This window comes from Tachysurus fulvidraco, chromosome 10, assembly GCF_022655615.1.
Source record: "Tachysurus fulvidraco isolate hzauxx_2018 chromosome 10, HZAU_PFXX_2.0, whole genome shotgun sequence".
In the NCBI taxonomy this organism is placed as follows: domain Eukaryota; kingdom Metazoa; phylum Chordata; class Actinopteri; order Siluriformes; family Bagridae; genus Tachysurus; species Tachysurus fulvidraco.
The window spans coordinates 647,501-671,487 of NC_062527.1; the positions used below are offsets into that span (position 1 = coordinate 647,501).

Here is a 23,987-nt window from a genome sequence, read left to right on the forward strand (position 1 = left end):
TCAGCACACATGATAGTAGGTAGCTACATGCTAAGGCTAACTCTTTACTGTGTTAATGATAAAATAACGTTATGTACTTTCTCCATCACAACCTCCGTTTATACAGATTACACGGAGCCGCACGTACACGTCGGAATCGCCGCGTTTGGGTGTTAATGTAGGTTCACAAAGCAGTGAGCATTAACAGTAAAAAGTAACATCCACCATTTTTGTTGTTGTGTTTGTGTTTGTCGCTGCTGCACTAACGTTGCTGGGACACGTGACACGTATACAGTGACGTCACACTCAGCTCTGTGACGCTCTCTAACTGATGGAAAGGCAAACCGGTTCTTAGAAGGTTCACCAGGGGAACCAACTTTGCTCCATCACCAGCACCATCTCTGAACCAGCTCTTGGTTCTTTCTGGTGGAAAAGGGGTCTTCTTCAGTCTGCAGCGTGGCCTGCTATAAGCCCCCACAACACCGAGCAGTCGTTTCCATTATAAAGCCTTTGCATTATTAAACACGGATTAAAGTCATTTTCTCTCCTCGGAATTGAATTTTGGCACCACGTTGCGTTTTGATATTATTTAATATTGATCATCTCGCATTGCTCCCAATCCAGCGTTCAGCAGCAGACGGATGTGATTCACTTACAGCGAAGTGAAGTCCAGAGCCGAGAGTCTGAGCTCAGGAGAAGAGACGTGTTCTCTTTACAGCTCAATTAATAAAACCAGTCTGAGAGGAGATAAAGGCTCCGTACTCGACCTCGCGTCAGTTCATACGCCATGTGTCGCTTTATTAAGCCCCAAATGTCTGATGAAGGGGATTTTGTTTGCTGTCTTTGAAAGCTGTCCTTGAAAATTCCTCTCTAGTACAGAGCATCACATCAGACCAGCTTCCTGATCCAAGCTTTATTTTTGTGTTCAATGTCCGTTAAATTGAGGGTTTGATCCCATTAATTAGGTGAATCTTTATTCCTGTTTGAGTCATTTCTGGTCTCTCGCTTAGCAGTATAGAGATTTTCTGCCCTGTCATATTAAATAATATCGGTACAACAAGCATCGATGCGTCGAATACGGTTTAATACTAATTTTGGTGTCCCAGCCTGACGAGCCTTATCTAAGACTTTGACTGCATTGTGAGTCATTGACTGCGCCATGTGCTCGGAGTGTACGTGTTCGTTTCAGTCGGAATAGATTTACGAATCATCCCTCTTTCACTAAACGGTCTTGGACACGATGGCGATCGTCTGGGTTCCGTAAAAAAAAAAAAGCCAGCGAAGAGCCGAAATGCCCAAATGATTTCTGTTAGATCTCGTCGTCCTGAGTGTATAGAGAACAATGAGAAAATGATCGGTTGGGTGGATCTGATGCTCACCTGGAATCAATTTTTGATTTAATGTCTGTTTGCTAACTTTTACAATGAGAAGAAATACATTTTGAAGTTATTTTCCAAACGAAGAATCCGTGTAATTGTATAGATGCTTTTGTAAATACATTTTTTTTTTTCGACTAACAAATTTGATCCTGCAATGTTTTTTTTTTTTTCCAGGGCAAAAATGTGGGCATTTGGGAAATGGAAACCAAGACAACCCTGAGGCTACCGTAACAGCATTTCTTACTGCCCCAGATCGTCTGAGAGGATCAGACCCCACTCCGGCACGCTTGGGCCGTTGGCAATAAGATGTCCCTAAGTAGTGGCACTGCAGGCGGGAAAGGTGTGGACTCGAATGCGGTGGACACTTACGACAGCGGAGATGAATGGGACATTGGAGTTGGCAATCTGATCATCGACCTTGACGCCGATCTAGAGAAGGACAAGCTCGAGATGTCTGCCACTAAGGATGGGGGCGGAATGGCTGCACCCCCCAGCGCAGTAGCAGCTTTGCCGGACAATATCAAATTCGTAAGTCCTGTGTCTGCTCAGGGCAAGGATGGTAAGTCTAAATCTAAGCGTAATAAAAACTCAAAGGATTCTAGCAAGTCGTCAATCCAAGACGGGGGTAAGAAAGAGTCACAGGCACGGACCCAGAGCGAGGGTACAGGCCCTGCTACGGGCACAGCTACAGGAGCCATAGTCAGCACCGGCAAAGGTGCAGACAAAAGTAACAAGACTCGCAACGTTTCGAGTGGAAAGAAGGACAAAGACGGAGGAACCGGGAAAAATAAAAAGGACAAATCCGAAGGAGTAGCAACTGGAAACGTGACCACAGAAAAGGACACAGCAGCTCCAGTTTTAACCCTAGGACCGTCGCGCAATAACCCGTACGAAGTAAGGCAGAACTCAGACCTAACCTGTGCCGAACAAATTGGGAATATTGCCATCGATGCTGCTGGAATAGTTCCTCCTTTGACTATTAAAAGTGAGCCTGAAGAGATGGAGAATACTGACTGTAGGAATCTGAAGAAAGTAAAAAGTGAAAAGGTGAGTACTCTGGGGTTCCGAGTTTGTTGATTGCAAGCTACTTATTTCTACGTATTTCTTTTGCCTTTCCGTGATTTACAAAGAGCACCGAAGACTCGGCCGGCTGAACCAAGCCGAGATTTCACAAAGTTAATCGGTTCAAATTACGAGTTAATTACTGTAAAAAATGCAGAGGTATTTAGGTGGTCTTCCGGCAGACGAGCATGAACCAGCACGACCCACCAGATATCACGGTTTTGCTTTGCTTTTTCCCCCCCATTCACACTGAATTAATAAACTTTTAACTCAGGCATATAATATTCAGGGTCGAGTCCAACAGAAGTTCTGTTCTAGCCTTGTTGCTGAGCCGTTGTAGAGATCTACTTAACGTGTCTCCACTCATGACACAGATTCAACTGTTAGCATAAATTTGGGTAAACGGATTGCCGGTCTTCATCACATACCACAGCAAAGCGTTCCAAGGTTTAGAACTGCTAAGATGAGCGTTATTATTTTTTATATACTTGTTAACTTATACTTATTAAATTGTTCACAATTGCCTTGTGTATAACCCTGCTGTCATTCATGTGTATTAATAGTGATTAAAGGTGCGGTGCACGATGTTTGAAAAATGCTTCAGAAAACTGAACAAACAAAACAAACGTGAAAGGGGCGTGTCTTGTCAATATGAGGGGGGGTGAGCGTTCAGTGCGCGTGTGTGACATTAGCAGAAAGCGATTGAAACATTGACATGGCGGATACCTGCCGTTAGCTCTGCGTTACCTCACCAAAGCACTTATGTGTCGAATGTCGTCTTCCGCGTGATACCGAGCTAAACCTTTCACGCTACAACACACAGTACTACAAAAACACATCTGTATTACCGCAGTATTACTCATTGTGTTCATTTACTGATAAAGATATCCCCTCGGCCAGCCGCCCCGGCAGGTTCAGCCATAATAGTCGCCTGGGTTACGTATGTATGTGTGGGGCGGAGCTATCAATACAGGGGTGACACCCATTTGGGTTAGCGGCGTGTTTGTTTTGGTGATTTCAAATGTCAACATTGGCTTTCAAACATCGTGCACCGCACCTTTAATAGTGATTTATTAACGTTGTTTGATCTGATACAGAGTTTGCTTTTTTTGACCCATAAACAAGGGAGTATTTATGAAATTGCTTGGTCGTGTTCATCAAGTCAGCTCTACGTTTATGAGAAAATCGAATTTCTAACTTTGTCTATTACACATAATTATTGACTCCAAGTCTCTTCAGTATTCCAACAACATATTGCAATATTCTGTATGTGAGCCAGACAGTTGTTTGGGGGGGGGGGGGGGGGGTTTGAATAGTCCCAGCATGAAAAGGTTTTTCCTGTGGTACTCCTAATAAGTCGTCGAGCGTGTGGTTATCTAACAGAAAATCCGACCGCATTGGATCGGAGTATAAAGTGTGCACCAGCGTGTGATGAGGCGGAGCAACACTGTCACTGTTCATCAGTTGCGATGTGTCTGGCAAGATCAACATCGTAAGATCGAATCGCGACTGGATGCGTTTAAAGAAACCACAGATTTGTAATGGGCCGAATTTTTTTTGTAGTGTTATTTATCTTCAATTAAGTTCAGTAGGAAGTCTGGGAGAATTCTGTTAGAAGAAATAATGTTTAAACAAATATCCACCAAATATATATATAAAATATCTACAAAATGCACATCTCTCTCTCTCTCTCTGTCTGTCTCTCTCTGTCTCTCTCTGTCTCTCTCTCTCTCTCTCTCTCTCTCTCTCTCTCTCTCTCTCTCTCTCTCTCTATGAAATATTCACCAGATTCTCTGATCTGCTGCTTGGTTTCCTGTCACTTTTCCCATATAACTGAACACACTTGTATCTGCACAGTTGCAGTGGCTCCTGCTGCGTGTCTGTCATCCAAAAAAGGTCCCACGCAACCCTTTTTCTCACATTCGCAGTCATAATGAAGTGAAAATAAATTCTTCACTAAATTTCCCCAAACGATGATAGATCCCAAACAATAAAAGCGCACGCTAAAATAAGGACAAGCTTCTGAAGGCTTCCAGTCAGAACGCCAGCTGTTCTTCAGCTGCCGAATAGCACCCGACAATTTATAGTAAAACTTAATCCGCCGGCCATGTTCCATGCTGCGCTCGTGTTAAAGCCAGTTAATTGTGCAACGTGGAGCCATTTAGTAAAAACACACAAAAAAAAATCCCTGTATGAATTTTTTACTGTTGTTTTTTTTCCTAGTCCCACTCTACAAAGCTTTAGTGATTTGCTGTGAAACCGGTGCCAGGTTTGAAGTTTTGTTTATTAAGGGAATTCACACGATCTGGAACGCTAGCCAAGGCTTCTCGGTGTATGATCAGCAGTTAAGCCTGGATTTGCTTTTGGCTACCAAGCCTGCTTCTTTATGAGAATTGCTGAAACGTAATCTTTCAGTACTTCTGCTCCGTTTGCTTTCCACTGACGAGCCAAATAAGGTGTAAAGAGAAATTTATCGCCTTAACAGAAGCTCGTTTGATCGTTCATTAGACGAGGCGTTCCCTCGGTTCGAGGATACGGCCGGTGCCTCGGTTTGTTTGACTTTTCCGTTCTGTGTTTAGTTTAGTTTTATTTGGAGCTTTCCTTCGCTAGTTTAATACCGACGTGACTCCTCTGTGTGCCAGGTCCTGACAACCTGAAGCTGTGCTGTCTAATAACGTAAGGCCCGAGAGCCTAAATATAGTTTGCTTATGATTGAGGAGTCTGGTGTTAAGTGTCTTCTTAAAGCAATGTGTGCAGCATTCCAGCCGACGGTCCAGCCGGATGGTCGACAGACAGGAAAACCTTTCTCTTGAGTAAATCACGGAGTTTCTCGATATTCTCCATTCGCAGCCGTTTCAGACCGCCGCCGCCGCCGTCGTTCGCTTCAGTCTAAAGCATTTCTTGCAGAAGCACAGCGGTTTTGTTCGGGGAATCGATGGTAGCGTGAAAGCCGAAGAAATACAAGCATCAAAAATGTCTTCCCCGTGTCATGCTCCCTGACGGAAACACGCCCGAGTGGAGGTGCGAGCGGATGCTATCGGATGACCGAGGAACCAGACCTGCTTTTCAGCCCTCTCTTTAAGTGGTTTACGGTTTCCGTGTCCCACGGCGCAGCCAGATCGGAGCGGGCTGTCGGCACGGCTGCTTTCTCTTCCCGCAGAAACCTCACTCTCGCTCAGGCCACGCTGGAACGTGAGACTGTTGGGTCACGCTGGGCTTCTCTGCCAGACTGGCATCTGTAAACATGGCACACGCACACATTTTCCAGTCAGAATAACACCGGCTACTTTCAGACACGGTCCTGTTTCTTCTTCAGAACACAGCCTGGAATTGGGGGGTGATGCGGTGCTTCTAAATGAGGTTGAAAAGAATAGAAAGCCTTTTGTTTTTTGGTCCCATTCCATATGGTGTTTGAGGTAATGGCATTTTCATTTTAATTTGCTGAGGGTTTAAGTGTCAGTTTTGAGGCAATTAATCCAAACTTTTCCTTTTCCCCGTCTTCTGTAGATACAGAGTTTGTATCAAGAACTAAATCGAGAACAGATGAATCTAGAACGTGTCAGGAAATGACAGACTTGTGCCGTTTTATCCGAGTGCCGTAGACGTTTCCATTTGTCTTCTCGGATTGCAAACTAATGCAGCAGGGTTTCCACAGAGTAAACAAGCCTCCATTGTGGTCGCCGGCTTCGCTCCGTTCTCAATGGGAGCCATTGAAGTGCGTGCAATTCTTTAAGTGGTAGCTGCTTCCTTTGAAATGAGCTGGTGGGTAATTGAGAGCATGGATGAATAGTTCAGGGAATCTGGCAGGTTCTTTTTTTTTTTTTCCTTCTTACGTTTACCGTCTCCATCAGTGCCATCTGGATTATGGCGTTCGGATTATTATAAACCGCTTCGGTTTGAGTTTGAAAAGCCACATCAAAATGTAGCCTGTGGGATATTTTCTTAAAGATACCCCAAAGTCATCCACTGATCTAGTCAGAAGAAGTTTGGGGAATTTTATTTGGACACATGGATCCGTGTGAGGGAGAGATTTGTCAGAGAGATTGATCTCCAAATCCATCCGAGTTATTGGGACGTTTTATGCAGCGTTTAGTATAAATTTCAATGCGGATATTCGTTTTGTTTGGACGGCTCGCTTCGGTTCACTCGCTTAAAGCAAATCTTCTTTCATCTTACGGAGGAGAACCGATTTTTTTTGGCATTGGATTTGGATGCAGAATGTTCGAAAACCTCGTGTATGTTTTTGTTATATGTTAACAAAATGGACACTTCTCTAAGGTGCCTAAACCTGAGCTGGACGTAGTTTTTCCATCAGCAGTTCACTCTGGACGTAAACCATTAAGCACAAAGCAGACCGAGTCATGAGCTCATACTCGTAGCGCTGATGGATGAGCGTCGCTAGCTTTACAACGAAGCTGGACGGTGTTCCAGGAAATTCTTGTCAAAGCACTGAAGGTTACGCTGTGTGTGGAAATGTATAACTGTCCAACATCTGGCTCTCTGCTTGACCCTAAAGCGAGCTGGCGTGCAGCTAATCCACACCCCGCTAGTCCTCGTTGCTAGCTCAAATGGGGAATTAGCTGCCATTGTGCACAGCCCAGTGGATTTGCCAAGTGCCAGTGAATAATGTCTTACCAGATTAAGCCGACTGAAAGGTCCGGGACTGCTATAATGCCTGAGATTCGCCGTCTTGTGCTTCTGAAAAAGGGTTGATATCTTTTGCTGGTATTGTTGTATTGTGTTGGGGATTACTATGGCCTGCTTCCACACAATTAAAAGAAAGTGTTTAACCGTTTTGGCGAATCATTAGCCGTTAGTTTGTCGTCGCTCGGGCAGATCGTTTTAGTAACCTGCCTTAAAAAACAAACAGATGTATCGTTGTCGCTACAAAACCTCCAGTATTGTGCTTTGCTCCAGGAGTCTCGAACAGGCCTGGACGTGCTTTCCTTTATCTTAACTGGAACCAGATAACCGATACCTCCAACTCTTTCTTTTTTTAACCTCTTCAGCTTGTCCTCGGAAGCCTCGGTTCCGTTTTTCTCCTATTTCTGACTTAAGACTTAATAATTTGGAGGAAGGGTTTCTCGAGGGTGAGCCGCACTTCACGGCGTGTTCCCGAGGCTCAGCAAACCGGTAGCTTGGCGTAATCCTGGCTGACACACGGCAACAAGATTAGGTCTCTATTTATCCTAGATACAGGATCATCAGATAGCAGGTCTGAGTCCTGGTTTCTTCTGCTTCCAGTTCATACTTCATTAAAATGTTCCAGTTTCTTTAAACCTTTAAACTCGATTCTTATTATCGTCTGGCGTTACCTGGATCATCAATGGTAGTTCATCACGAACCCCTTGTTTTTCACCAGCAGTTAATTGATGGTTAAAGTTGGCAAGGTGGCAGCTTGTTGGACCTGGGATTTGATCTTATAACCTTCCCATCAGTAGTCCAACACCTTAACCACTAGGCTTCCACATCTCAGATGTTTAGATATCAGATATTATTTATTGGTGACTGGTGAAGACTTTCGGTTTTCCCGAGATCTCTCTCTCAGATTTTTATTAGCACAATATAATACACAATAAGGTGTGGTTGAACATTTCTAGGGTTTATCTAGACGTATGATATGAACATCAGATGAACTGATTTAGATTTTGGCCCAGATCCAAACAGGGTTGAGGTTACAGCAAGGTCAGGTGTCTGAAATAGTTCTCCTTCACTGGCAGCAGACACGTTACCTACACGTCTGTGTTTAGGAACTAAATTCCGATATTAACGGCCATCCGAGATCTTTCGCCGCCGGCGCGTCCGCGTCCGTGTTCTTCCCGATCAGAACTTTATCCACTTTAGAGTGAACCCACAACGACACACTGAACAAAAGCTTGTTGGATTTATTTGCCGAATCCAAACGAGTCCGTCGGTCACGCGATGGACCCGAGGAACGCTGACACTTTACACTTGATTAGATCACGTGTATTTAAAACCGGGATAAAAATAAAACAAGACACTTTAATTACCTACATTTATACTATAGTCGTACTGTAGTTCCTGTCAGCGCCGACGCGGCACAGGGTCGAGATCACAGCAAGGTGTCTCTCGTGTGAAGTAAATTTGAAGGCTATTTCAGGCTTGCAGGTAGCAGCATTAACAACAAGAAGGACTAGACCTCGGCGGTTACGGCGGCGTCTGAAGCGTGGAGTCGGACTGGTTAACTTTTGTGCCGAGTAACTCGATTACTCTCTTTCTGGGGATGTAGAACATCATTAGATCACAGATCAGAAGGCTGTGAGTTTAAGTCCCGGGGCTGTCCCGCAAGGCCCTTCACCTTCATGGCCTAAAAATTAGTCTGGGCGAAAATTGACCGCAAATCCGATTCTCACCAAAGTCACTAAACGTGTCAGGAAACTCGATACTAACTTGGGATGAAGATTATCTTTAGCCTGTTACGCACAGATTCTGCGATACGGCATTTCAAAATCATTGGCGATATTGTACTGGGGTGTGAGAAGCATTCCAGCTAAAATCGTTGTTATATGAACTTAATCTGATGTTCCTTATTGAGCAGACGGAATTTTGAGTCGTTATCAGAGCAGTTTTAATACGGATTACTGTTTAATCTCACTCGAGTAAACCCGTAAAGACGGAGATGTACTTTGACCTTTGTGTTATTGGTAAATCTTTCCATTTGTTCCCCACTTTTTTTTTTTTTTTTTGAATATCAAATTCTCTGCATCACATGCAGCGCGTTATGTAGGGCGTAGTCACTGATTACGTCGTAGAGCACGGATTTGTGGGATTAATCTAGTTTATTAAGTAAAAAATTCAGCGTTATATAATAATCTTCTGTTGTTAAATGGTGTGATGTATTAGCTTCTGCAATGGTGTGTGTAATGTAACGCGTTGGCCCGTGTGTGATTGATGAGATCGTAGAGAGTACGAATAAGGTAGTGTGAGCTTGTGTGTGTGTGTGTGTGTGTGTGTGTGTGTGTGTGTGTGTGTGTGTGTGTGTGTGTGTGTGAGGTTTTTAGTTTGGTGGCATGGCAGAGGAGGAGGATTGATGACTCTCTTGGTTTCTCTAGCTCTGATCTAGGGTGGACTTGTTCTGCGTACACAATCGCACATGAAGCCGCATCATATTAAAACGAGCAGAGGAAGAAAGGGAAGGTAAAGATGGCCCTGTAGGGCGGCGATGGCTTTTGTACGGCGAGTTGCTGTACGTTTCCTTCCCTCCGCACGCCGTACGGCGGATGGTGCGCCGGTCCTGATGGTCTTAAATCTAGTCGAGGATCTGTTATCGTTCATGGTGTAATGCTATTTATTTACTTTCTCTGAGCTCTTTTGAGGATCGAGGAGTCGGGCAGGGCAAAGCCGGTTGTGCTTGGGCATAAAAGGGCAGCTTCCAGCATGGCTCTGATGAATGGTGAGGACATGGGGCATGGCTGATAGGCCTATAAAAGCGATCACAGGGCTGAGAAACAAAGCCCTTTCATGGCTGCCTCGGTTTCCCCTCCCTCTGCCTTTCTATTTCTTTTCCTTCTCCCTCCCTCTCTCTCTCCCTCTCTCTCTCTCTCTCTTTCAGCACTCACTGTAAGCTTGCTGTGTGAATGGCTGTGGAGTTCTTGGGTGGGGGAGGGTAGAAGAGAGCGAGAGTAAAGGGAAGAGGAGAAGGGGGGGGGGCCTAGCTTGCGACGCTAATACAACCCATGAAAGCCCTGTCCGCCATCCGAGCAGCTGTGCTTCATTGTCAGCCAGTACGTTTCCAGCGAGCCTCCTTTTTTTCGCCTCTCAGTGCGCAAGTAGTGAGAGAAAAGCAGAAAAGTGGGGGAGGGAGGACAGGAGAAAAGAGGCACACACCACCAGCACTGCAGGAAGAGAGGAGGAATGAGGGGAGGGTAAAATCGGACCGACGGCAGCGTGCTTTTCTACACCATGGGCCTGAGATGGAAAAAGATGGGCTGGGAATTGTTTTTCTCTACTTTTTTTCATTACCGTTGTAATAAGAGAGAGAGAGAGAGAGAGAGAGAGAGAGAGAGGTGTTTGTGTGTGTGTGTGTGTGTGTTTGTGTGTGTGTGTGTGTGTGTGTGTGTGTGTGCACGTACGATATGGAAGGTGGGTGGAAGGACAGTTTAAGGGCATGAAAAGTTTGAGATATTAGAAGAACAACACGGTTTCTTCAGAGATGTTTAGCTTCCTAAACTAACACACACACGTCTTAAAGACTAACATATAAAATAAAGGAAAAAAGACTGAGAAGTTAAAGGAGAGACTGGACGCTATCTAGGTCGATAATAACGTGGCGCAAAATTCTGAGCCCAAAAAAAAAGCTTTACCTTTAACCCCACGTTTCACTGGGACGTGAAAACACACTAAGGAGGAGGAGGAGGAGGAGAGGAGGAGGAGAGGAGGAGGAGGAGGAGGGACAATGTTGGAAAGCTGTGAGTCAATTTAATTAAATGGCCCAAATCTCCTGTTGTAGTGCAAAGAAAGAAATGTTTAATATAACGTACTGAAGATTAAACCTACAGCTTCTAAACCAACGGTGACCAAATGTACGATTCGGAAGAAGAAAGAGAGAGAGAGAAAGAGAGAGAGAGAAAGAGAGAGAGTGATAGCTGCACAGGCCTCCGTCAGTGTGTGTGTGTGTCACAAACATGAAAAACTCACACTGTGCGAAGGGGAAAAAACTTGCGCGTGTCGTGTGAATTAGTCACCAGACACTTAATGGTGGTGACACAAAATTGTGCATTTCTTCAAAAAGAAAAAAGTGTTAGTGTAAAGAAGGGGGGTTTAAAGGTAACGGGAATTACGACTTCTACCGGGAAAAAGGTCGGGAAAAAAGAGGAAATGAATCGAAGGAGATTCGAATAGGATTTAAATAGAAGTGTCTCACTAAGTATATGGACGATCTGAGCGACGGACACAAAGGTGTCTCGGCTGAGAGTTCGTCTCTGTGTTACAGACGGCTGAGAGTTCGTCTCTGTGTTACAGACGGCTGTGAGTTCGTCTCTGTGTTACAGACGGCTGAGAGTTCGTCTCTGTGTTACAGACTGCTGAGAGTTCGTCTCTGTGTTACAGACTGCTGAGAGTTCGTCTCTGTGTTACAGACTGCTGAGAGTTCGTCTCTGTGTTACAGACGGCTGAGAGTTCGTCTCTGTTTTACAGACTGCTGAGAGTTCGTCTCTGTGTTACAGACGGCTGTGAGTTCGTCTCTGTGTTACAGACGGCTGAGAGTTCGTCTCTGTTTTACAGACGGCTGAGAGTTCGTCTCTGTGTTACAGACGGCTGCGAGTTCGTCTCTGTGTTACAGACGGCTGCGAGTTCGTCTCTGTGTTACAGACGGCTGCGAGTTCGTCTCTGTGTTACAGACGGCTGCGAGTTCGTCTCTGTGTTACAGACGGCTGAGAGTTCGTCTCTGTGTTACAGACGGCTGAGAGTTCGTCTCTGTTTTACAGACGGCTGCGAGTTCGTCTCTGTGTTACAGACGGCTGCGAGTTCGTCTCTGTGTTACAGACGGCTGCGAGTTCGTCTCTGTGTTACAGACGGCTGCGAGTTCGTCTCGGTGTTACAGACGGCTGAGAGTTCGTCTCGGTGTTACAGACGGCTGAGAGTTCGTCTCGGTGTTACAGACGGCTGAGAGTTCGTCTCGGTGTTACAGACGGCTGTGAGTTCGTCTCGGTGTTACAGACGGCTGAGAGTTCGTCTCGGTGCTACAGACGGCTGCGAGTTCGTCTCTGTTTTACAGACGGCTGTGAGTTCGTCTCTGTGTTACAGACGGCTGAGAGTTCGCTCGTCGTGACGTAAACGTGAGGCGTTCGCTGGGAAAGCGGATCTGTCGCTTTGCTCTACGGTAACAGAAGAGTTTAATAAGTGGATTGGTCAAAGATTCACCTCCTGAGTTCTTAGCTGGAAAGTCATGACTCCTATTACACCACCAACATTACACCACCAACATTACACCACCAACATTACACCACCAATCCCACAGCCCTGGTTGCTAATCAACACCAAGCTCTCTCTCTTTTTCCCGGCGAGTTCAGCGAGGCCAGAAGCCTGTGGTCCATTAGAACAAAGCTGTCCCAGTTAGGGGGAGGGGAGGGGGGGGGGGGCTGAACCTTTACTGGAATGTGTCTCACTGCTCTTCTCCTTCTCTTTCTCTTTGTTTCTCTCCTCTTCTCATGCTATTCTACTTCTCCTCTCACTCTCTTCTCATTCTTCTCTTCTCTCCTTTGTTTCTCTTCTCTTTCTCTACGCCATCTCTTTGTTTTGTTTCTCCTTCTCTTTGTTTCTCTTTTCCTCTCTTTGTGTTTGTTCTCTTCTCCTTTCCTTAGTTTTGTTTCTCTTCTATTTGTTTCTCTTTGTTTCTCTTCACTTCTTCTTCTCTACTCCTTCTCTTTGTTTTTCTTCTATTTGTTTCTCCTTCTCTTCTCCTCTCTTCTCTTCTCAGCCCTCAGACCTCCATGCCCCTATTTTACCCCAAACACACCAATCTTTTCACTCTCCACCATCCACCATTAATCTTCACTTTTGTTCGCACGAATCAATCCATCTAACCTCTGAACCATTTTTTTTTTTTTTTATCCTTTTCATTCTTTCTCACATTACATTACCCCCTCCCCCGATCCCCCTCACCCTCCCACCTGCCCAATGTGACATGGGCACAGTGCTATAGTCAGAATGGACAGACTGTTAAACTTGCTCAGCACACACTCTGAATGCAGCCTCGGGGTATTTTAAGCTCAGCAGGCAGACTCGGGAACGCCCATGATGTCCTGGCCGTAGCTGAAACGGGACGGAGCCGACGTGTTCGATCGCTGACGTGTTCGATCGCTGACGTGTTCGATCACTGACGTGTTCGATCGCTGACTAGACAGGAGACAAAGAATCCTCACATCTCCCACGACAGGCATCAGCCAGGTACACAATAAACGGGGCATATTTCAGGAGCGAACCCGGTCATCGTAGAGTCGAGGCCCGTCCATCACTGTATAAACGCAATGTACGCAGCTCAATAATACATAAAGCTGCTTTGCATCTCACACACACACACACGAACACACGCCTTTCTTTCACCACTTCAGTGTTTGATGAACGACTCCTAATAAAGTAGACACTCAGAGTATTTCTGTTATCAATCCGTCTAACCTTCTCCATCTCCATCTCTGCAGTACGTTCATTGAAATTTTCCTTAAAAAAACAAAAAAAAAAAACGGTTAGTTTTATTTCTAATAAAATGTTTGTATATTCAAAGTAAATGTTGGTTTCAGACCCATTTCTGCTCCGTGAGATGCTACAAGCGTTTGTTCATTAGTGGGTAAAATCTGAATGTGTTTATCTCCAACAGCTAAAATTCACTGTAAGGTTCCGAACCGAGAGAAAAACCCACGTCTCACGCCGAGAGCCGACAGTCCTGACTCCTTTAAATCATTAAAATTGAGGTGATGAAATCATTCATTTGTTTTTACTGATTTATATTTTCTATTCCCGGTGTACGAAAGGTTATAGACGTTCGAAGTATCAGAAAAATCGGCCACGTGTTTCGTTTTACATATAGACGCTTTAATGTCTTTCCTGCTCAGCCTTCTTCTCCAGAGTTACTTTTCTCACATCGCTGCTTTAAACACACACATGCTGTATTTTCTACTGGACTCGTTTAGTCAGTTACATACAGACGTCCCTGATAACACTGCAGACGTGTTCAGAAATAGCTTTCGTTTAGAATGGAAGATGTTTGGAAATGAACTCGTGTAGTCTGGTCGTTCAGAAGAAACGGTGCCTGTTGTCCGAGACGAAAGGAACACCGAACTCGGGTGTATATTGTGAAGTAGCTGGTGTGTGTTATCTGTACATATGGACACGGTTTCCAGCGTTACTATTTACTTTTATTCACCACGTTCCCATTGAGATCGCAGTCGCCGTAGCCCAGGGCGAAGACTCCCACCAGGGTGCGACATGAAGGCCAGGCCGACAAGGGCTTTGAAACCGAGTCCTTTAGACAAACGAGTCTTTCAGGTAGGCGAGATTTAGACCTTGTTGCTTTTTATACCGAGACAAATAGAACAAAAAGCGGATCTTTTTTCCCCGAGCAGCCCCGCAGTGTTAATAGTCGCTCTCTGGTCGGACCTTCATCTGATATCTGTGCTGTGCTAGCTTCTGAGTTCATTTCTCCGGGGATGCCGTAGCTCTGTCCTTGGGAAAGCTTTGGATTACAGATTGGAAGGTTGTGAGTTTGAATCCCAGGTCCACCCCTGATCAAGGCCCTTAACCCTAAATTGTAAATAGAAAAGGAAATAAAATGACTTTCCATTTAGGCTTAAAAACCGCTTTATGAAAGTGGCACCGATCCAAAGACAGCAAATTGATGTTTTAAATGTAGAATATGGACTCTAAGGTGATGTGACGTGACATGTTTAATACTTTCCGTCAAATAATCTGGTAAAGCGTTTAAGGCAGCGGGCTTTATACTCGTCTTTCTGCCGGAGGATAATTAATGAGTGTTCCTGGTCATAACTTTCAACCGTACAAAACATATAATTTAGGCTAATAAAGAGTTTGATGATTAACTCAGCTTACCGGATAACCACACAACCAAACAAACCACAGATTGTTATAACATTAGCAGCCACCCGATGCCGTGTGTCCAATAATCTTTTGCTATTTTGGGTCCAGAAATGAGAATTCAGTCGAGAGTCGGTGCCAAGTTACATACTTGACTGGTGAGAAGATGCATAATGGCTGGATTGAATTGAGAGAAGCATCCTATGTAGATCTAGATCATATGTCATGAGCGCTGTTTTTCGTTAATGTGGTTAAAACCCTTACAAACCAGTTATAGACCTTTGTTTCATGCACCTCACGTGATACAGCGGCACGGTCGACGACTCGTCTGAACACAAATAGCTCTGTATTGAACACGGGACTGTGGCTATTCGAATGCTTATCGTAACCGAGACGTATCGACGTGTGCGTGTCAGCACCGTGGAGTCAATCCTGACTAACAGCACTGGTTCTTTAATGGGTTCCACGTTGTTTTGGTCATATCGTTTACCGGAAGAAAGGAACAGACAGCCCGATGGCACACGTCGACAGGTTGGCAGGTATCTTGTTTGGTCAGCTCGTGTCAGTCTGCTGAGGTCAGTGTGGGTGGCTCGTTTAATGAGGGTATCGTGCTATGGGAAATGAACGGAGACGGTAGACGGAGAGAAAGCAGAGCGTGGATCTTTGGGAACGGATTTTTAGGTCTTTAGGATTTCTGTGACAGGTGTGTGTTCCAGTTTTAGCATAAGTGACAGGGAAAGCAAGAAGCCTCCTGTAAGGTGTACAGGATTACAGGTCTCAGCCATCACGGGTTAAAATAAAAAAGCGAGTGGACGTGTGTGTGCATTTTTGTCAGGTTGGATGAGAGAAGTGAGAAAACAAGGAAGTCATGCCTCTTTTATATCGCGAGTTAAAAATGCATTAGGTATAAATGTTTAAAACCAGGTGCCATCTCTGATTAGGCGTCGTGAAGGCTCGCGGTGTCTCCTATCTCTGCATTGCCGGCCGCGACGAGACTGAAACTTTAGTGCTTTGTGAAAGTTCAACAAGGTGTGAGAAGAAACTCTTACTTCACTCTCCCTCGTTATCTTTAGCTTTATTATTTCTGCTCGTTTGTTCCCTTCCGAGCGAAGTCGGACATTTGCTTTCCTCCGTGTCCTCCGTGTAGCGGCCGTTTGAGTTTCAACACGATGACAAATTGACAGTCTAAGTGTTTGTGCTTTAAAAGCACTAAGCTAAATTTGGCAGCGTGTTTCAGATTTAAGTTCTTGGCATTTGACAAAGTGCCCATGGAAAAGCTGACAGGCCAGTACATTTAGAGCAAATGGTAAATTCATCAGCTTTGGCTTTTTCCCTGCGGTGTAACAGAGTACAGCTCTGTTTCTCTCTCTCTCTCTCATGGTGGGATCATCTGTCACATTGCTCAAGCCTTGCTCTGAGCTTCTCCACTTCTCTGTGGGAAAATTAACCTGATAACATAAACTAGTGTTCTTCTTGTTTTGTTTTTTTTAATCTCTCTGTTGTGACTCGTTTTACTTTCTCTGCTTTAGAAGTGTCCGTGTTTGTGTAGTCTGTAGGTTAGTGTTTTGTCTGGTTTAGGTGTCTGATCTGCGCCTTGTTACGACTCGTCTTTAGCGAGCCGGCGTTCGAAGACGGACGGCGTTTTGTGTCAGAAAGTGAAATCGAGGACTCTCGTGATGATCATAATAGTGATCTGTGTTCTAATTGATAACTGCCAGCTTTTGCTCTTTTGCTCCTTCTGCCTGTTGTGCAGGTCTGACTGATTGCACAAACAGAGCTTTAAAAAGCCAAGCAGGAGGGTTGAGATTTATGAGGTGTTGGTTTAAAGTCCCCGTGGCCTCTCATTCAGTCACTCTGTGTGTTTGAATGTCTCCGTCGGGCTGTGAACCTCTTTTGTGCTCGAGCAGTCGCTCCCTGTGACTGCTGCGATGTGGAATGTGTCTTGAGTTCAGGGTTTATCTGTCCTGTAGGTCAGAGCCTCCACAGACCTGCTTGTTCCTGCACTGCCACTCTTCACCTAAACCTGCGCATGTCTTCAGCTGCCTTTAACGCCTTGCTGCTCTGCAGGGACTCACAGTTCTGTCGTCGCCTGGATAAAGCCTGACAGACTCCATCTATTTCCACCCTCTTGCAAAACACCGAACGGCATGATGTAAGAGTTTGGACTCTTACACAGAGGTATCTCCTTTGCACGGATCTTTAGGATTATTAGTAACCGTCGGATAAAAAGTACACACGGCAATTATGAAATCGTACAGTAGGTGTGTGTGTGTGTACCGTATAAATCTGTTTACTTTAGAGCAGGGAAGGTAGACAGTCTGTCTCTCGGTGACGTCGAATCGGATTCAGAGCTCGGCTGCCTGAAAACGTCTCCGTGTGTGCCTCTTTTAAAACTCCCCCTCGAGAGGTTTTGGGTTTAGGATTAGACCTCGGAGAGAACTTAAACTTAAAACACTCTCATTTGTCCTCGGAGAGGGCCACGGACCCTGCTTTCACCACCGATCTGTAGCAGATCAGGGGACACACAGTGGACCTTGTGTTCTGCACTAAGGAACCTGCTGGCATTCCTGAGAGAGCTTCTGGCATCCAGCCCCGCGATTCTGTTTCCTGGAAGCCGCCAGCCAAACTGCTCTGCTTGCAGCACCGCACCGTATATTCAGCCGTCCATCTGTAGCAGCTCCATCAGCCCATTGTTTGTTTGAGGGGGAAAAAAAATAAAAAATTCCACCCATGATTAAATGGAATGCAAGCACCATGCAGGAGCAGCCTCCAGCCCAGGACTCAGCTGTGTTCTGTTTAGCATTATGTTTCCAAAGCAAGTCTTCAGGGGACGGTTGAAGACGGTTTAAAATATCCTCCTCTTCTGGAGACCTCTAAGTGAAGGATGGGAACGAACTCTTATGTTGTTGTGGAACACAGGCTCGTCAGATCAGAAAAGCCGCTGCTTGTATTTTGTCTCTGCCTTGTTTTGCCAACCCCGTAGCCTTTTCTCCACTAGAAAAGAGGCTATACTTAACTGAATCGAATCTGTTCCACCACAGGGGGAAAAAAAATGCTGCTGGCCAGGAACCAAGAACCATGTTGTCACCATGACAACAACAGTCATTAAAATAAGACACGAACGATCGGGAGGCTTGAACGTCGTTAAATCGGTTAAATAAAATTACAGAACTGAAATATTACAACCGTGACTCTGAGGTCCGAGGAAGAAACGACCGGCGGCTACGACGAAGTAAGAATGCTAACACGCAGCATTCGCGAATGCTAACACGCAGGCTTTTGAGCAGCAGAAAAAACAACTAACACTGTCACGAAGACTTCATTATCATCTAATGAAATATACGCGTGCTGTGTGAAGACACCGAAGGGTGTAACTTTGAGTAGAAGTGATTTTTTTACGCTGTGCATTCGGAAACACCTGTTTCTAATAGTGTAATGATTCAGCTGAACGGAGGAACATCGGGGGAACCGGAGCAACTGATCCTGACATGAGACCAAACATGGCTTTGTAGAGCTCAAAACACAGTGGCGTTTTCAAAAGCCGTGCCCGAGTCCCACGCCAAGTAGAAGCGGAAGATTGGCTAAAAAAAAATTGCTTCAGTTTTCCTTCTGTGGAGAAAGTCAGTCAGGGTTCCTCCATGTTCCTGAAACCCAACAGCGGCACCTTTTTACCTCATTGGTGGCGTCCGTAAAATCTCGTCGGTCTTTATTACATAACTCGAGTGTTTGTGGTTAATCCTGTGATACTATACATGTGTCACTACTTTAGTTTGTTCTAATTTCAGCACATTCCCTACTCAATTCCTCAAAACTTCACGTCCTCAAGGTCCACAGAAGTGTTCGGTTTGGATCACAGCTGTTAATTGTTGGATTTAAAGAGGAAAAGCAGTGCGGTGGCTCTTCGGTTTTTCTTTTTATATGGTCTCAGAGCTACATCGTAGGCATTCCTACCACTGTTTTCCATGAGAGTAGGTCAGATCACAGCACCGCCCCGCACAGCCCCCCCAACCCACACCACCTCCTCCTGAAGTCTGGAGTGGACCCTAATGGAAAGCACTCCAGGAAAATCTTTCCCTCTTCCAATTCATTCTTACGTTCATCCGTAATAATGGACGTCTTGTTGCGTGCTGTCTGTCCTCGTGGTCCAGCTCACGTTCTGCTGCGGTGAACAGAGCTACGATGTGTTCGTGTGTTTTATTGGAAATGTCCTAATCTCTGTACAGACATCGTTCCATTAACATGTCACAAAGCTGCTTGTGTTTGCGGTCTCAGAGTGGTATTAATTGACATGTGAAAAACACACACACACACACACACACACACACACACAGAAATGGTCATACACACAAGTGCACACACATACACACACACATATATCCTCACACTTACACACACACACACACACAAATATTCCCCCACACATAGTTACACATATGTAAATGCATATATGCACACAAATACATACACACACACCTTTACACACACATATACACAAATACACACACATGAATAGAGACATACATACATGCATACACACACACACACACACACAAATATGCATGAATAAATGCATTCTTACACATGTGCACACACATAAAGACATATACACACATATACACACAAATACAGACAAACATACACACACAAACAAATACAGACATATACACACACACACACACACACACGCACACACACACACACACCTAAATACAGACATACATACACACAAATACAGACATATACACACACATACACACACATACACACACAAACAAATACAGACATATACACACACACATACACACACACACACACACACACACACACACACCTAAATACAGACATACATACACACAAATACAGACATATACACACACATACACACACATACACACACAAACAAATACAGACATATACACACACACACACACACACACACACGCACACAAATACAGACATATACACACACACACACACACACACACGCACACACACACACACACCTAAATACAGACATACATACACACAAATACAGACATATACACACACATACACACACACACACACACACACGCACACAAATACAGACATATACACACACAAACATGTACATCAACACACACACAAATACACACACATACATGAATACACACATACAGAAATCCGCATGCATGCGTACATACATACACACACACACACACACACACACACACACACACACACACACACACCCCTCCCAACCTGCTCATACCCAGCTAGACGTTCCTACCTCTCAAAAGCCACTCCGTTCTACAGAACATTCCTGCACTCTTTTTCTAAGACGGTAGAAAGGTACAACTTGAGAAGAGCACAGCTTGTTTTCACTTGTGAGCTTCTGTCATCACCATGTTCTGGAAATTTATCTCACATTGTCCTTTGGCTTACGATGATTATTTGACAGCAACGACAGCACCGATACTCCCCGAGGCCTTTCATAAATTGGTTTTGTTCCTTCAGAAGAGACATTTCTCTTTAACCCGTGTTATTGTTTTGGGAAGACAACGTGCCTTTAACGTTTAATTGGCGTAATTAAATGTTTAATGGCACAAACCTGGTAAGCACAGTGACGGGACCGGCGGATCGTTAAGCTCTCGGCGGCGACACGCTGACAGAACGTACCTATCGGTTTCAGTACTGTAGGCTAATCACAAAGAAAGTCAATTAAATGGAATTAGATGTTTAAATGTTTAACCGTGTTTGATCGAAATGTAGGACATCGTATAGAAAAACGAAGACTTTCGGGTTAGTTGACGAAAGGGAAAAAAAATAGGCCGATTTATTCAAAAAGGGTTTGCTCTAACGACTCTAACGGTGTTAAACGGTAGGTGTCGAGTCGAGCCAGTAAATGATTATTCCTGTTTCGGCGTAATAAAAATGTTGGCAGGAAGTTGATTTATAGTATTTTATGTCTTGTTATTAAAAATTCTTTACCAGCAAAACCAATTTTAGAGCATTCTCTCGGGGCCGAACTCGGTGAATCGGCTCTTCTGTCCCTGCAGAATCCTTAAATTAGCCCGAGTGCAGTTAGTGTTTGGATTCCGGTGACAGTGATAAGTAGTCTGGGATGTGAGGGTTTTTTTTTATGGAGCAGCGTGCAAACAGTTGAAAATAGCAACAGCATGCGGCATAAATCCAGTAAACCTTTTACCACACGGTTACACGAGAAATTCATTTGCACCCCGAGTCGGTTTGTCCGTTTTTTCCTAACTGCTGTAAGTTTGCCTTCTCCCTTTTTTTTTTTTTTTTGTCTCTGCTCACTGAAAACGGATCCCTTGGCATCGGATGAAAAGGCTGCACAGGAGAGCATGAGCCCATTTCTGGAGCCCTAGACTCAAGCAGTGTGGTGATTTTCCTGCAAAACCTGGAGCTGTCGTTTTAAACGGCTCCCTAACTCGCTCAGTCCTGGTCTACTAAAGAGTAAGTTTTTTCCAGGATCTCCGGTTTCCTCGCATCTCTCAAAACATGCCAGGAGGTAGACTGAATACTTGATTGGCTAAATTGCCCCTTGGTGTGAATGTGTGTGTCCGTGTGCATTGTGCCCTGCGACAGACTGACATCCATCCAGGCTGTGTTCCTTACAAGCACACATTGTGTCCAGAATATGCTCCAGATCCAAGTTATTGAAGACCGAACACATGCATGGACCAACGTTTTGACCATAAATCGGTACAGATAGCAGCAGAAACCTACCATCATGACCTGCTATTACATAATCAACCAATTTGTCACTGCTTGCAAGTAGGAAGGTGAATCATCACACTGGACGTTCTGTATTAAGCCTGTGGTATCTTGGCTTGCTTTAGTCTGACTTAACTGGTCTGGTACTTTTGGTCAATTCAATGAATTTTAAAACTGATGGAAGCTGTGCATTGTGTCCATACGGTTACTCACAAAGAATTTGGACACCACTAATAAAGATAGCTGATGCCAGCGAGTATTGTATTATTTAGGTAGGAACTCATGGATTCATACACCGAGTTGTCTGAGACAGAAAGTCACCAACCTGAAGAAGATGTCTGTATTTTTCTCACACACATCGCAGCACAGTGAAATTCTTTCTTCATGTATTCCAGGTTTGGAAGTTGGGGTCAGAGCAAAGGTTCAGCCAGGATACAGCACCCCTAGAGCAGAGAGGTTAAGGGCCTTGCTCAAGGGCCCAACAGTGGCAGCTTGATCCCCAACCTTATTAAAAATACAACAACCCAGAGCTTTAACCTTTTGAGCTAAAACTGTCAAAACCGGTGATGTTTTCAAGTCCTCCAGAACATGAATGTTATTAAGGAGTCAAGATCAACAAACGTTGTTAAGAAATGCGTGGAGAAGGAAACCCTAGTTGTTAGTCAGCCCGTCAATGTAGCTGTGCCGAAATGAGCAAACAATTTGCACAAATGATGATCATTACAGAGATGGCCTGCTCTGCCAGTTGGCTGACAGCTTGTTCATTTGTGATTACAGTCAGGAGGTGAAAATCAGTGGTGTGGATATCACTGCTGTTTCTTCTGCATTGTTCAGTTTTATTCCCACCCCAATGTAGCCACAGCTGATATAACATGATAATCATGCGTGATGTGTTCCAACATCCGATTGTCCTGGTTACACGACTGCGCTGGACTCTGTAGTGTATGGTTATGGAAAGGAAATTATTGACAATATACAAATGAGGTTCCATCTAAAGTCTGGTTCCTCTCTAGGTTTCTTCCTCTGGCTTGCTCGCTAAGGTTTATATTAGTTTAAAGCTCTAAATTCTATGGAACTCTTTTGAAAGCTAACAGAGTTATCAGTGGCGGCTCAAGCGGTTAAGGCTCTGGGTTGTTGCTCGGAGGTTCAGGGTTCAAGCCCCTTGGAGCAAGGCCCTAAACCCTCCCTGCTCCAGGGTTGCTGTATCATGGCTGACCCTGCGCTCTGACCTGTTGTTCTAAAGTTGGGCTGAAAGAATTTCACTGTGCTGTAATGTATGTGTGACAAAATAAAGGCTTCTACCTACATGACCTTATGTCATGTAGATGATATAAAAGTAGTACAGGCTCACATTGACATGACCCTGAAGAAAGTCAGTCTCATTTGTTATTCCTGCTGCTTTAATCCTATGTAATGTGAATATAACCTGGGTTAAAAGGGAACACTTTCCCCTACCTTTGGGCCTTGGGAAGTAATTACATCAGCTATCTTTAGTACAACAGTCTGGGCTTTGAAGGTTAATAACCTGAGATCAATAAGGGTGAATAGGGTGAATTATAAATAAACCAGAAACATTTATCGTTTCCAAACGTTAGAATAGCTCAGTGTTCTGAAACGCTGTAAAAGTGCAGAACGTTAGGTTCGAGGGTGACCGTGTTCCTACCAGAAACAAACCAGAACTATTTACACCGTGCTAAATAACATCATGTTAATGAAAACACTTGGCTTACGGATCCTTGCCGGTGTGGAAATTTACTATCAGCTGTCCATCGATGCTGTCCAACTCTTTACTCGGTTCTCATTTGAGCTTTTAGGTTTCTAATCAGAGGCGTATCAGTGGGTCACGTCTCAGAGCATGAATCAGATGCTTGTGTATGAGGTAACGTTGGCGGTGTTTATTTATCTCTGACAGACTTTGGAATCTCTTTGCTTCTCTCGCTTCTGGAGTCTTCACTCCAGAACTGTGGTCTGTTACTAATCCGATGCCACCGTGTTGTTTCAGCAATATATTGAACCATCTACAGCTTCTGGAGCAATGCACTTCTAGATGATGTAGATGATGACATTTCCTGCACCCCGTCTTTCTGAGTAGTCACATATTATTATTATTATCATTATATCTTCTTATGACGTTCACTTTATTCGCTATACAGCTAATAGCTTTTAATCTTGTGTAAGCTCACAACCTCACAACGTCAACAAGTGAACTGAATTGACCTGAGACACACCCCCCCCACTCCCACCCCCAAAAAAGGAGCGTGTAAATCTTGGTTCACAGCCACGCAAGGAATGCCTCGTATA

At 44.5% G+C, this 23,987-nt stretch overlaps 1 protein-coding gene across 4 annotated transcripts in view; it reads left to right on the top strand.

The window, feature by feature from the left end:
• Nucleotides 1–23,987, top strand: part of znf609a (zinc finger protein 609a) — a 97,677-nt gene that overhangs the window by 30,440 nt on the left and 43,250 nt on the right. For all 4 annotated transcript variants that reach the window (XM_027140947.2, XM_047819329.1, XM_047819328.1 and 1 more), the window contains one exon: nt 1,533–2,405. In XM_027140947.2, coding sequence (XP_026996748.2) covers nt 1,665–2,405 — 741 coding nt within the window. In that variant the 5' untranslated portion in view covers nt 1,533–1,664. The remainder of the gene's footprint in view (nt 1–1,532; nt 2,406–23,987) is intronic.